This window comes from Elaeis guineensis, chromosome 11, assembly GCF_000442705.2.
Source record: "Elaeis guineensis isolate ETL-2024a chromosome 11, EG11, whole genome shotgun sequence".
Classification (NCBI taxonomy): domain Eukaryota; kingdom Viridiplantae; phylum Streptophyta; class Magnoliopsida; order Arecales; family Arecaceae; genus Elaeis; species Elaeis guineensis.
The window spans coordinates 1,224,546-1,239,682 of NC_026003.2; the positions used below are offsets into that span (position 1 = coordinate 1,224,546).

At 36.7% G+C, this 15,137-nt stretch overlaps 1 protein-coding gene across 2 annotated transcripts in view; it reads left to right on the plus strand.

Moving 5' to 3' along the window:
- The first annotated feature begins 552 nt into the window (after positions 1–552).
- Positions 553–15,137, plus strand: part of LOC105053747 (26S proteasome non-ATPase regulatory subunit 2 homolog A) — a 27,696-nt gene continuing 13,111 nt past the window's right edge. The window contains exons 1-6 of one of the 2 annotated variants that reach the window (XM_073245484.1): positions 553–860; positions 951–1,051; positions 1,275–1,395; positions 1,474–1,533; positions 5,410–5,477; positions 7,759–7,801. In XM_073245484.1, coding sequence (XP_073101585.1) covers positions 750–860; positions 951–1,051; positions 1,275–1,395; positions 1,474–1,533; positions 5,410–5,477; positions 7,759–7,801 — 504 coding nt within the window. In that variant the 5' untranslated portion in view covers positions 553–749. The remainder of the gene's footprint in view (positions 861–950; positions 1,052–1,274; positions 1,396–1,473; positions 1,534–5,409; positions 5,478–7,758; positions 7,802–15,137) is intronic. The other variant, XR_012135271.1, reaches the window with a different exon arrangement.

Consider the following 15,137-nt stretch of genomic DNA (forward strand, 5'->3'; position numbering starts at 1 on the left):
TTTTTTAAAAAAAAATAGAGAAGGTCGTCGATCAATTCAACTTTTGCTAGTTGACATTTAATACCGCACTGTACTATACTATCTGAGTATCTGGCCCTATATAAATATTAATCCAGATGTATATATTAAAAATATAAATATTAATTTTATAATAATATATTAATCTTCTATACATTACATATCTTTTATTATTAACAATAATATTATTATATTATCAAGTTAGCAATAAAAGTGATTCTTAGCAATAAAAGTGATTCTCATTTTATTATAAGGTTCCACGGGTATAAATAATATAATATACAATGTAGGAAAACATATTTATGATATGAGATTAAAAACATAAATGATATATTTATAAAATGAAATATATAATTAATATAACATAAAATATGCAATTAGTTTATATATAATTAAAATAGTAATAATATCAATATTATAAAAATATATTATAAATATTATAATTTTAGTCACCAGTGTGATCTTCAGAGTCCCGTCACAGAATGTTCCGGGAAGACATGCAGATACGACAGGGGTCAGTGGTGTTGTCCAGATGGATCCATGTAGCGAACGGCCGATGATCGGACATCCCTTTTTCATCGTAAACCTTTCATTGAAAGGACCGAACTTCTCTCCCCCCTCTCCGATCCCACTCCTTTCACCAGTCCCCAATTCCTAGGGTTTTCGATTGGTTCTTTTTTATCTCTTCCTCGATCGATCTCCGAGGTGTTTGCGCTCCTTCCAGTCTCTCAATGGCGGTAGATCCAACACCTGACAGCTCAGCCAGCGCGGATCAGGCGGGTCCCAAGCCCCCCTCCAAAGACCCCAAGAAGAAGAAGGACGAGAAGAAAGAGGACGATGTGGTGATTTTGATCTCTCTGGCTCTCCTTTTCCCCTTCTGTTGGATCGTTTTTACTCGATTCTCACTCTGATGGCCTCTTGTTTCGTTGCAGTCGGATGAAGATTTGGCGTTGAAGCAGCAGCTCGAGCTTTACGTTGAGAGGGTTCAGGATGCCGATCCCGCCGTTCAGAAGTTCGCCCTCGAAAGCATGAGGTGTCTTTCTGATGCAAATCATGTCCAGAACTGGATTCCTAGCGATTAGGGTTTTGCAGTTGTTGATTTACTATTATCTTCTTGATTTACTATCGTTATATTTGTTTTCAAGAAATAAAACTTTCGTCTTTTTCAAGTTCTTGATTTCACTGATGGAGTTGGAGAATTGGTGAATAAGGGCTTTTTTTTTTTTCTCAGTGACATGTTACTGTTTTGTTGATAGGAAGGAGATTCGTACGGCAACAAGCTCCATGACATCTGTTCCAAAGCCTTTAAAGTTCCTTCGACCCCATTATGGAACTCTAAAAGCATACTTCGATACGCTGCCAGAGTCTGACCTGAAGGTATAATCATTATTTTATGTTGTCGTTTTTATACATGTTTGCTCGGTATTGATAGCTCATATTTCTCTTGAATTGCAGAAGTACCTAGCAGACGTTCTTTCTGTGTTGGCCTTAACGATGTCTGCTGAAGGGGAAAGGGTATGCAATTTACTTAAAATTTAAGTTATTTTCCGGTTACCTGTTTTTCGTTCTGCGTTTGTTAAGAATGAGTTGCATGAAGGAATATTACGTAAGAGAAGACCAAGTATTAAAACAACGTTGGCAATTTAATCATGGTTTGCTGATTCAATGAATGCTCAATTTGTGCTTCAATTGGGTTAGGGAATTTGGTTTCCTGGTTCTTTCATCTATTTTTATTCATTCTTTTATCCTATTGACATCCTTGGTAGTTTTTGTATTATCATTTTGGATAATGCCATTGTTGTCTAGAACAAATTTTGCTGATGGCATCTAGAAAATTTCAATTTAGTCTGACAAATTTCTCACTAGTTTTTCTGTAAGCTTTGTTCCTTAGATGAATGTTACTTTTAATCATCTGACTTATCTTTAGATTTCATGCTGTCCAGTCACTGTCAGGTTCAAAGAATCCTTGGATTTTACACGTTACCTGTTAAACCCTTTCTCATATCACCAAACCTCCCTGATGATTATTCACCTTTGATTATTTATATGTATTACGTTTTGGTCCCTTTTGATTCTTGAGAGTCACAGAAGAATGCTCTCTAAAGATGTGCCAGTATGGTTGACTTGGTGTTATGTGGTGGCACCTAAGATCAACTTTCAGTTACTTAATATGCTGATTATATCTTACCATACAGTACACCTAGTGAGCTAGTTCCTGTTATTATCCTTCTACTAGAGTGGTCCCTACTGATCGCATCTCAATTTCAATCAGTGTAGTCGGCATTGCTTCTCTGCCTAAACAGCTCAGCATGATAAATGTCATGCATCCCTTCCCTCTTTCCTTTTTATCTACATGTTTGCCTCCATATTATGTGAGCGCACAGATTATTTTCAACCTACAACCATACTAGCTTTGGCATAAGAAAGTAATTAGTTTAGAGGATAAAACTCAATAGATCATGGAAAATGACGAAAGTTAGGACAAATGCCGAGGATGATTTTGGAACATTATAAAACAGAAAAAAGTTTCATTAATATTTTTGAAAGCATAGATTATTGTATTTATGTATATTGGTACATGCAACCCTAGCATATAAGAGACGAGATGGAAAAATGACAGCACGATCACCACCAACGCAAACAACAAAGGGCATGTTTAGCATATAGTGCATGAGTGTTTCACAACCAATTGTGAATAAAAATTATAATATTCATGAAATGTTGTAAAATATATGAGTAGTTCAATAATTGAGGAATAGCTAGATAATTGTTTGGCCGCTTAAATTCAAAATTAATGCAAGAAATTCCCAGTGGTCCAGCGAGTTTTATGTGTATGGTTACAATTGCGGTAGAGACTCACTTCCCCTCATCATCTACATCTTTACATGCCTTCACATATCATTCTTTTAGTCAGAGTTAATAATATGGTTGCAATTAGGTTAATTTCTAGTCCAAGTCTTATTTTCCAATTATTTCTTTGGTTATATTACCGATAAAATTTTGTTAATTTTCAATGAATTTTTTCCCATTGTAAGTCTATTTGAGATCAAAATAAATGTTTTATGACTTAAATGTTTCCTTTCATATGAAACGTGAGCTTGTAGTTGGTTATGTGGTGGTGCAAAAAGATTCTGTGTTAAGCATGCATAGATAGGATTGTCAGGATGATTGTGTTTCCAAGTACTTTTATGCCTGATAGATAATATTAATATATAGAAATGGTGAGGATATGTTGAATTCAGAGTACAATGTATTTTTTAATTTTTAATGTTGAAGGACGCAATGTTGAAGGATGCAATGCTTAATAGAAGTGTTGAAACTTCTTTAACCGCTGAATGAATACAAGGCTCATGATTGTTGAAATTTGAAATGACGATGGATGTGATCCCTAAGAGAATAATTGAGACTTCTTGGATATCTGAATGATTGCCAGGCTTGTATTGTGGAAGGCTCGTGATACTAGTTTTCTGGTTATTTTGTCTCACCAACTTGGCATATTCCATATTTCAATTTTTAAATAAGGGCATTATGAAAGGGGGCAAGGTATCTTACCGATGCAAATGTAGAAAATGGTTATAGGTGCTAGCTTGCTAACATTGGGGGAAATATTTAGACATGGCAAAACATCATAAAAAATTGAACAGGTGAAACCTATATGTGAAAATTTCTAGATGTAGCAAGATTACAGAGTTTGTGTTTTATTCTGTTGTATGTTATATTTTTAAAAAATTGGAAGTTATTGCACCTATGGATGCCTTTTTTGGGTGGTGGGCGAAAACCTTGAAACATTGGAGTATGCAGCATAGTGACATCCATATGCTTGGTAAATTCACTACATTTACAAATTTTTGTGTAGGTCTCATTTGATCACCTTTTCTTGATGTTGTGCATGTCTAAATATTACCTTCAATATTACTGAGTTAGCACCTATAATCAGTCCCCACATGATACTTTAGGGCCTCCATCATAGAGCTTTTATTTCTACATTATAATTTATAATGCATAAATATTATCTTCATCGTACTATATCCTTAATCATTTTAACATGATAAAGCTTTTTCCAATGTTGATGGATCATCTATAACTATTTTTGTAAATCTTTTTTTTTGGTGTGTGTGTTGAGTTTTGCCTCATGTTGTTGCCATTCTTGTCATTTAGAAATGTTGGTATTTTTCTGATAAGTCGCTAATTAAGTGGCTTGTTACATATAAAATGCTTTCCGAAGGAATCCATCTACATGCCTTTTTATGTTTGGACATTATTGACATCACACTTCAAGTTGCATTATAGATGAGTAAGGCCGGGCCACAGTGATGGAGATCAATTTGAAGAAAAAATGTATGATAGTTCCCCCTGTGTAGGTTAGGTATCATACGCTCTGTCGTGTGTATTGTTGGGATCTTTATGTGAAATAAGACATTGTGAGTTCTACACTCTGTTCCACAAGTAGTTAAGTTCTATTTGGAAAAAAGATGTAAATGGCATGTGGATCTGTCATTGAACATGATTACTTTAGCCAAATACAACGATCTTGAAATGCCCTTGACTCATTAGTAAAAACAGCTCTTGACTGAAATTAGATTGATGCTGCAAGGTGAATCAGCTAGCAGACTGTCTTGAAAGGGAGGTGGTGTCAACAGGGACTTTTGGTCTGGATGGAAAACTTTCTGGGACAGCTATTATAGGGTTCTTACTTAGTTTCTTAGCTCCCTTTTTCTGTCCATAAGATGTAGGGAAGCTACGTATACATGGGTGTTTTTATGAGTAACTTGGTGGTCGCATGCTTTTATCGTGCTTCATTTTTTTCCCCCTTTGGAGGGCATTTGCATGGGGTCCACATCTTTATGTATAAACGAAGTATAATTTCCTAATTGCATGTCTGAAAATGATGTTACATGAGTTACCTGTGTGCTTTTGCGTACTGTACACTTATCATCCATATTACAAAATGGGATTCTATTGCAACAAAGTTGTGTTCTTGGAAAGGCATGGCTCTTTTCCTTGGAGAATAATAGCATTCTGATCACATCTTTGTGCATAATCACCTTTGTATATAATCAAATCTCGTTGGACATGCTACCATCATCTTTGTCATAATTTCTTAGACTGCATTTGGTAAATTGCATTTTGGTCTATATATCGCGACAATGGATTTATAGTATGCAAGATATGCCACATGGTACTAAACTGAGCGGTATATGGGGTGTATCGTTATCGAACCGATATGCAGTATGGGGTTGTATCGATACTCAATTTGCCAAACTAGCCCCCATATTGGGTATATCAAAACGGTAACAGGTTGGCATCAGTACGGAGCTCGGTACCGAGATAGTGTACCTCAATAGTATGTGAAGCTTAATGTAATCAAACATTTATGTGCCTTTTTTGTAGGAGAGCCTGAAGTACCGATTGCTAGGATCAGAGGGTGATATTGGTTCTTGGGGTCATGAATACGTAAGGTAATAAACTTAACTGATCTTAGCTCAACAATGGTGATTGCTTTCTATATTGGCTTTTCAAATATATATCTAACTTTCGTTGTTTGACTGTTATTACTTATGTATAAAATCATGATTAGCTGAGATGGGTTTTTGACTGGATTGTGATGGTTGATCATTTCTTATGTGAGAAAATGATTTCCAAAAATAGTAGTTCTGTTTTATGTTAATTACTAAATGAAGAAAGTTTGTTCAAGTTCTAGGTTTACTTAGATTTTTTTGTTCAGATGAAAATTGATTTGGGTGATGGAATCCTAAAAGGACTCAGAAATGGTTTTTGAATTATATCTAGAATTGATGTTGGATGCGTGGGGGAAAAGGTGGGGAGGGTGATCAAGTCTTGGATTGAATGTAAGGGCAAATTGTTTAATCTCTAAAACCTACATTTTACTAACAAACAAACAATTGGGAAGGTACAAATAGGAGTTGGCCTGTCATGACGACTTCAGATGAATGCATATCTTATGGTATCGTATGGATTTGAAAGTTGCACTAAAAAAATGACTCATTGGTAGAATATTTGGTAGTAAATGAAGAATATTGCTTCTAGGCTGGGAATCATCTCATAGACCTAATAGTCACAGAAACGGGTGAATTTTGGAATAATTCATTTATTCTTCGTATTCAGCATGCCAAAAAGGAATAACCTTAGGCTAAGGCTAACTTTTTTCCAAAAAGGAATACCAAGAGTCACTGATCACATCTCTCATGTTCTCTCTTCTATTCTTCTTATCCCAATCTCCATGTTCTTCTCTTTTCTTTCATCCTTCTAGGCCCAACCTACTACTCTCCCTTTGCCAGTTCTCTTCTATTTTGCTTTCTAACATTTTTTTTTTTAACCTTACTATTTTCTTCTTATTCTCTTTTGGTCACATCCACTGTCTTTATCTTCTCTTTACTAAATGCATATCTAGTGATCTCCACTAGCCATTGGGCTCTGCAAGTCGTTTCCTCCCACTGCCGACCTCTGCACATGACTGATCTCTTCAGCCTTATAGAGCTGATCACTGGTGTGCTTTCACTCAGCTATCTTCCTTGCCACCACCATCAGCCCCCCTCCTCTGGGCGTGTGTGTTCCCCATTTGGCTCTCTTTTCTTAAATCCTTGAATCTCTCTCACCCTCCTCCCCTCTCCCTCTCTACCCCCCTCTCCCTCCCTCCACCTTGGCTTCCCACTTTCTCCACAGCTTTGTCCAAGCAATTTAGTGCATGTTAGGCACTGATTCCAAACCTTCACCTGTGTTGTGTCATGTCAACACAGGTATGCTGGACCATTCAGGCAAGTTTTGTGTCATGGTGAAATGAACTTCCATTTTTCATGTTATCAATTTTTTTAAATACTCTCTTTTACGTATTCCGCTTGCTCTTTTCTTTATCGAGCCCAAAGTTATTTATGCATCAGCATGAGTCCTTTTTTTTAAAAAAAAATTAGATTAACAAAACTCTATTTTTTTAAAATTAGATTAACAAAAATCTAACATGGATGGGTGCATGAATGTAGTTTTCCAAGAGAAGATGGCTAATTTTGGAGAAAATAAAAGTGAAACAACTTGTCCTCGGTAAAACCAGAGGACAAAAACTGGATGTCAAGCTTAGCATGTCATGCTATATTCTACCATAACAGCATGTTAATTAAATTTTATTTTTTATAAATGCTGATAAATGGAATTTGTTAACTTGATAAGCCATTAGTGAAGCAAAGATGAACCAATAACATCAAAAAAAATTGCGGCATTTGTTGATGCATGATATGATTACCAGATGCTTTTGTCCTCATTTTTTGTTGGTATCATTTTATTGTACAGCCTTAGTATTGTTATTGTGAGTATTATATTCTGATACCACTTTCCTGTTATTTTGATATATCATTTCTGTTATTCTACATCCATTTTTCTTGCATTATTTTACATTTGTTGTGGTATTTATTACATTATCCTATTCCTATATCTTATATACCTTGCGATAATTGCATGTTGACCAACTGGCCTTGGTCAGAGATCTATTGCAAATGTACAGAAGATAGGGTATCTTCACTTACTGATTGACCTCAATCGAAATTATACCACAAACCTGTGGAGAAGAGATGTTATTGATGGATCAGAAAGTCAATCCCAAGTTAAGAAGTTGATCCTACATAAACATAGTTAATTAGAATCTCTGGGATAAGTTTATGCATATTTACATGGTTGAATGCTAACTAAATAGTTATGCTTATTATTCTAATGGTGATTTTGATATATCAGAAACCTGGCTGGTGAAATTTCACAAGAGTTTGCAAAACGCCAGGTTAGTCTCAATCTCCTTAAAATTATGAGTGAAAGTTTTGACTTTGTTATAAATTTTATGTTTGTTGGTTAATATAGTGTTGAAATTTGTTATATATTCCCTGTTGGTTGCTTTACTTAACATATCTTCTTCTACTGGTTCTTTTGCAGTTGTTCTCTTTAATGCATTTACTGGTTTATGGTGATTGGTGGATTCATAAATGCATTTATTTTAGTTTTGAATAGGATTTTAGTGCAACCAATTTGGCCAATAATATGCTATATACCTTTAACTAATTCAATCTTATTATACTTGGGAATTGGCATACTTCAATTGCTAAAAATTTCTCAAATTGTCTTTAATTTCATTAATTTCAAAATTTTAAAAATACACAATGAAGTTTCTGTTATTCTATAGTCTGCATTTTCTTCTTGGTATTTGGTATACTCTTTTATTTTTTTTGGCTAAGTCATGAACTACTGCTCTTTGTAATTTTCCAAATTCTTGTATTTTGTCATGCCATTAACAATAAGTAGTGGTGGCAATTTCTTGTCCAACTCATCATTTGCCTGTCAAGTAGGGTTAAGCGATGACAGAGTGCAAATCTACTAGGTTCTTGTATAGATGGTGACTACAAGATGATTAGGTCATTAATATAGTACTATCATGGTGTTAGTGTTAAGTTTCTTCTTGTATATGCATTTGCAATTTGTTGGAATCCTAGCTAGCTTTACTTAAAGAAACTTTGTTTCTAGTGGTTTACATGATACAATTTATGTGGTAGTGCACTTGAGGGGGAAAATGTGGTCTAGTTTGGTTAGTCGATTTTGACAGCCTAGGAAAACTAGTTGATTGGGTTAGGTTGGTTAGCATGCTCATCAAAATTAGCCCATTGGTAGTTATGTGCTAAACAATAATTAACTAGTGCATTGAGTGGGCAGGGGACTGGTTCATAGCTTATGCATCTTAGTATATAGGGCTAACCTGATTGATTAAGCTATTACAACTTCTATCCATGGTAATATAAGATGAATTACCCAAATTTGCGGGAAAAAAAGTATTAAAATGTGGTACACATTGCCACATTTGCACATGCATATGCATGTGTGGTCCCTTGACCAATTGCCTCTATGCTGTATGTATGTGGTCATACTGCATATGGACCAAAGAGGTGGCACACTTATCATTGCACGGTTCAGTATCATATGGCTGCATATATGAACCTACTAGCATTTTGGCGCTACATATGTTATGGTTGGATTCAAGTTGTTGGTTAGGTTTGATATGGATCTAAAGTAGGCATGTTATGGGTATTAATAGTGGTAAAATGTCAATTATATTATAGTTGTTGCTATTGGGTGTTAGATACTAAGTAAATAAGCACTAATATCTATTATTATTACTAAGATAGCTATTTTCCATCCATAAAAAAAATCATTATTATTGTAGCTTTTATTGCACTTAATATATTATATATATATATTTAAATGGTTATGATGCTGGAGTGCTTAGGATACAAGTCCTGGCCGCACGGGTCGTGGATCCTGGTTGCACAGGTTGCGGATCGCGATTGCATGGGTCCCATATGCATGGGTCTCAAAACACGACTAGTTTTTGATGATTAGTTGTTTTCTTATCTCAATTAGGAAAGTAAATGTAAGTTAATTCTAGCAAGTTTTGATTTTTTGTGAATTTTTTTTTTGAGAATTATTTTATGTTATTAGAAAAATTAGCAGTTAGGATTCTTCGAGTCAGAATAGGACTTGGAATCCCACATTGAAAAGTTGAAGAAAAGAGTTCCTTTGTACTTATAAATACCCCCATCGGGACTACTCTTGTAATCAATATTGAAGATTTTTGAGTAGTGGAAATACAATTATGGAAATTATTCTCCCTTTGTTTCTCTTTATTCTATCTCTCCTCCCTTTGGTGGATTCTTAGGATTTGCGAGTGAGCGTTGTGAGAGCTATATCCTTGGAGTGGCCTGTCAAGATGGTATTTTCGGTCTTAGAAGAAAGTGATTCTGCCGCTGCTCCTCTTCCAACTAGTGTCTTCCTTCTGTTGAACATGTCGTCGTGAGATTTCTACCTTGCCATAATTGGTGGCACCGACATAACCTTCCTTCGAGTTTTTCAGCTGAAATTCAACACCTCCCTAGTACCAGATTAAAAGATAGCAAACACATACACCTGCATATGCAGCCCTTATACTCCATATGCACTATGCCGTCCCTTGATTGCTTATAAACTGCATCTGCTTTTTAAAACACTGCAAGAAAATGACCTTTGCTTAGTGCCTTTCTAAGAGTTAGATGAAAGAATGATTTTATCAGTAATGTCACCAAGATTGTGCATTTGGATGCCTTAGTACTCAAAATATTGCCTACTTAGTTTTTTCGGAATTCATTTGCTTCAAAAGTGCATTAAACTACACAAGTGTTTTTTGCTTTAGGAAAACTACAAATTGCTTTGGAAATGTGGAATGGGATAGAAATAACATGTTGAGTTTTATGTCTAGTAACCACAAAAAAGAAAAAAAAAAGTCGAGGACTCAATGTGCAATGATGATTAAAACTTTGGAATGATTGCTAAATTTCTGTGTTTCTTCCTCTTTGCCACTATTTCCTATATAACTTTAAACTATGTGATATGCATTTCTTTGCTAGATCTTGTTCCATTCCAATCTCACATTGTAGTTCATAGGATGTGAGAAAGAAAATAATTAAATAAAAGAAAAATATAAAAGAACAAATGCAGGATAGCATTGGTTACCCACATGGAGGACACAAAATTGGCATTTTTTTGACCTTATGTTTTCTATCTCAATGTCAGAGTCATGTCTTGGAGTTGTTGAGTTGAAAACTTAATATTCAAGCGAGGTCTTTGCCATTCATTTTTGGAAGTCCTTTAGAATGTACAAAATGATTGCTTGCAATCTTCAAAATGAGTTCGATGTATGTGCAAAGTGCCAATGTTTGCCATACCAAACTGTAGGATCTCATATCAAGTGTATCATACCATACGAGTAATGTACTCATAATGTACCAAGGTTCAATGCAGCACAGGGGCTAAATCGGTCTATGCCAATTAGAACTGAGCATTTTCACACAGTTGTGTTGTACCAACCCATATTGTTCGGTATCGGGCAGTACCATGGCTGAGTGAGAAAAAAGAGTCTCCCAACCCTATCCCGGTACAATACTAGACCAAGCATACCATATTATATTGGTATGTTATCTGGTGCCAGTACAATGAATATTGATGTAGACTTGATTTAGTCCAAAATTAGCACTTAGGTTTTGCTTAATCCATAGAACTAATGAAAAGTTGTGCCTACATGAAATAAGAAGATGAAAATGAAGAATAAGTTGAATTATTAATGCATATATGATGTATAAGTTCTGCTAAAAATGGATTGTAAAGATAGGTATACTCTGTATGTTGAACAACATGCCTATAATGCTGCACCTACACTATACTTATCTTAAGCTTGAAGTCCTAATGCTGATGCCTTCTTGCATCCTGTGCTTTCTCTTGCCTTCACACCTTGTGGTGGTTTGACCATCATGAAATGCCTTTAAAGGGATAAACATTAATTTGGTGAAGGATATGGCTGATTTTGGTCAGGTTTCTCTATGATTTGTTAACATTAGGTCTGATTGAACTTGTGATCCCATAACATGCAAACAATTTTTCTATATTGAAGCAAAAGTTAACTGCACTTTCAGTTGCATGCAATTAAAGATGATCAAGGACCAGGTCAATAAGTAGTATTTATGTAATTGTAAACTAATTTTGAGTCCTCCTTGATTAGCTCGCAAGGAACCCTTTTGATGAAGAGAATTTATATGAAGCATACTGAGACCAGTAATGCATATGAATTCATTTTGCGAAAGCACATCCGGATATTGTCCCTATGACCTTGTCTCTTTCCCAGTCCAGTCATCAACATGTAATATTTGTGGTACTTGTGTTTCATGATTACGCAACTTTAGCTGCTCATTATGCTCATAATGTGGTCTCTTAATTGGTCCTTTTATGATGGAGGAATTGCTTGTATGGTTAATGAAGCTTGGCTCTCAATTAACAGTGAGCTCACGTTTGTTGATAAGCCATATGTTTAGTTGAAATGTTGCTTACAATCTCTTCCATCTATCAATTGTTATAGCTAACATGATTCTTACCATGATCCTTAAGGAAAAAAGAACTTATATTGTGTAACTAACTGTGGATTACTACTTGATTAGGTTAATGCTAATCAATTCTTGTTTACATCGAATAAATCATTATGTAAAATAATTGATTACTTAGTTCCTTCAACCCTCTTGCTTGTGAGCTAAAGGAAATGATTTTTTTTAAAATTTTAGTTCTTCAACAAAGGTCTTTTCTTTCTTAGGTTGTTTTCTTGCTAGTTAGTTCTTATTCCCCAGAAGTTTTCTAACTCAAGATATATACTAGGTTTTGAAATCATGCATTTGGGACTCATGGTAGGTAGGTTTATTAGTTGGTTAAGCTGGTTCGGTTTGAGCGCCTAAAGGCCAAAATCTTGGGCATGGGCTGAGGTTTTAGGTCATGGTCTAGTTTGGGGCTAGGAAACCATGGCACATCTAATTTTCTGGATGAGCTCAAACTCGGAGTTTTAATAAATTTTAGGCCAGGGTACTATGTGGTTATTTGCTCCCTCTTTGGAATCTTGTAATGATACCTCTCAACTAGGATCCTGAAAAGAATACTTAGTGAATCAAGGTAAAGGTAGTTGTCTACACTCTCTTTTCAATCATATAGCTTATACCCCTCAACTAGGATTCTGATAAAACTTAGTGAATCAACCAAGAGGTGGGGGTAAACTATCATTCTACTGAAGCCTCTAGAAATGCTAATCAAAGAGAATTGTCCTTTTATCATTCTCCTTTTGTCTCCTTCACCCTCTCCTACTGTCCATTTTCATGGAACCTAAGGAGTCAATACCTCTTACCCAAGGTTTGCCAAACTGGTTTTAGAGGGGCCATCATCTTGCGACTGGTTCAGCATGGTATGGGTCCATATCATGCCATTCCGAGGTGTACTGATAGGGAGAGCTGGAGAGGGAGGAGAGGGAGAGGGAGAAAAGGAGAGAGGAAGAGGGTGGGAGGAAGGGGGAGAGCAAGGGAAACCATAACCATGACCTGACCTCGAGAGAGAGTGAAAGAGAGGAGGGAGCGCGCGCGCGCACGAGAGAGAGAGAGAGAGAGGGAGGGGAAGTGAGAGGGAGGGGGAGTGACTTATGTGATAGGTGGGGCACATCAAGCAGCTAGGGAGGGGGCGCAGTGTTCACGAGCGAGGGATGCTCGCAAGAGAGTTCCAAGCCAAAAGGGGAGGATGGGGGGGGGTGTGCTTGCTTGATTTTTTTGAGTTGGGGACCCAAACCAAAATAAATAGTTGAACCATGTTGGTCTCTAACTAGTCTGGTTCGGTACTCTATGAACCAGCCTGTTCGGCATGATTTGGCATATCTTGCTCTTACCTATCTCTTTATCCTCTATGTGTGACCTTGTTCCTCTCTTGGCGATGCATGGTGACTTAGGACTTAACCTAGGTGGTTCTAATGAAGATCCTTGCAGCCTTGGTCCACTTGGCGCATCTATCGACTTTACCTGTAGACCCATTTTCTTCACCTTAATTTTATTTTCCTTCTTGATTCTTGGGATGGCTTTTGCTATTTTGGTGCAGGAACATCAATCATCCAATCTAGATGTGGTTCTGAGCCTATTATTTGCGCTGGAAATCCTAAGTTATATAAAGATGATGAGTGGTTCTATTTAGGTAAATTTTGGTCTGGGTAAGATCCAAAAGAAAAAGGCTTAGTTTGACATGAAAACCGGGCAAGTTTTGTCCTTAGGCTTTGGGCTGGGCTTAGCCCAATATTTTGTCCAAGCCAAAATTATCCTAGATTGTAAATTTTACAATTTTGGCAGTCTTGAGCCAAAGAGATCTAGTTTATTTTCTTGCTGGACTTGGCTTGAGCCAAAGGTCTTAGTCTAGGCCAAATTCAGGCCTTGGCCCTATTTGGTCTATCTTGGCTCGTTGGCACCTGTAATGGTATATATTATATAAAGAGGCTTAGTTTATGGAAGATGAATTTCATCATATTGGTTGGCCAAATGGTGGTTGGTTTCCTAAGGATGGTTCCAACATTACTTTTTAGAAAGTGTAAATTGGGAGGTATGGGTGGTAGTGGCTTATGTGGACTTTTTATAATTAATTATTTTAATGTAAGCCTCCCTGCTTCTGCTTGCAAATGGTCTGTTATAGCTTGACTGATGTCCTTAGCATGAGGGTTTGGACTTGTAGATTTATACTTGACCTGCCCAACACATCATTGCTCCATAACCTTTTCGCAACCTAGTATGCTTATGGTTTGCCGAACCAGTAATGGAGGGTGTACCAGCCAGTGGTTGGTTCGACATGGTATGGGTTTGTGCCATGCCATTTTGGGGCGTATGGAACAGTGAGAGCTGAAGAGGGAGGGGGAGATGGAGAAAAGGAGAGAGGAAGAGAGGGGGAGGGAGGGAGGAAGGGGGAGGTTAAGAGGGAAATGTATCCCTAACCCTTAAAGAGAGAGAGAGAGAGAGAGGGCCAAAGGAAACACTAACCCTAACCTTTGGAGTGAGAGAGGGAGGAGGGAGGGGCTTATTGGGGCGGATGCTTGTCGACCATCGCAAGTAGGGGGTGGGGAAGAGGGGGGGGGTGTTAAGCGAACTAGGGCCCACTCAAATCAATTGGATGAACCATGCCAGTCTCCAACTGGTCTTGTTCGGTACGCCTCGAATCGGCTAGTGTGACATGGTTCAGTGAACCTTGCTACATATCATCTTAGGCTCAGTTTACAAATGTACTCATCTGAAAGCAACTACTTAAACCAAGCAGAATGATACACCGGACTTGTTACATAAATTTTAAAAATTATTAAAGAATTTCATTATGATGCAAAATTGCAAGTTATGATTTGTTTAGATGTGTTCCAAGAGGAGCCTTTCAAAAAGCTCCCTTTACATTTGTCCGGTAAAGCATGCAGGTGCATGTTGTACTTGACTAATTCAATATACTGGCCGTTAATACAATAACCATGTCAACCCCACTAACGAAATGCCTAACCACACCTTTTGACACTACTAAAGGCAGTTTTTGCTAGCAATCTTAGAGTACCATGTTATCATTGTCCTTGTTGACTAAGTTTCATTTCTACTTGAGTTATAATGAGCCAGCCTTAACAACAATGACTTTTAGTGCACTAAAGTTTTTAATGAGAGAAACAATTCCATTAAACTTGCCTTGTACTTTGTAGGTTTTCTTGGTTAATCCTCTTTAATAACCATGAT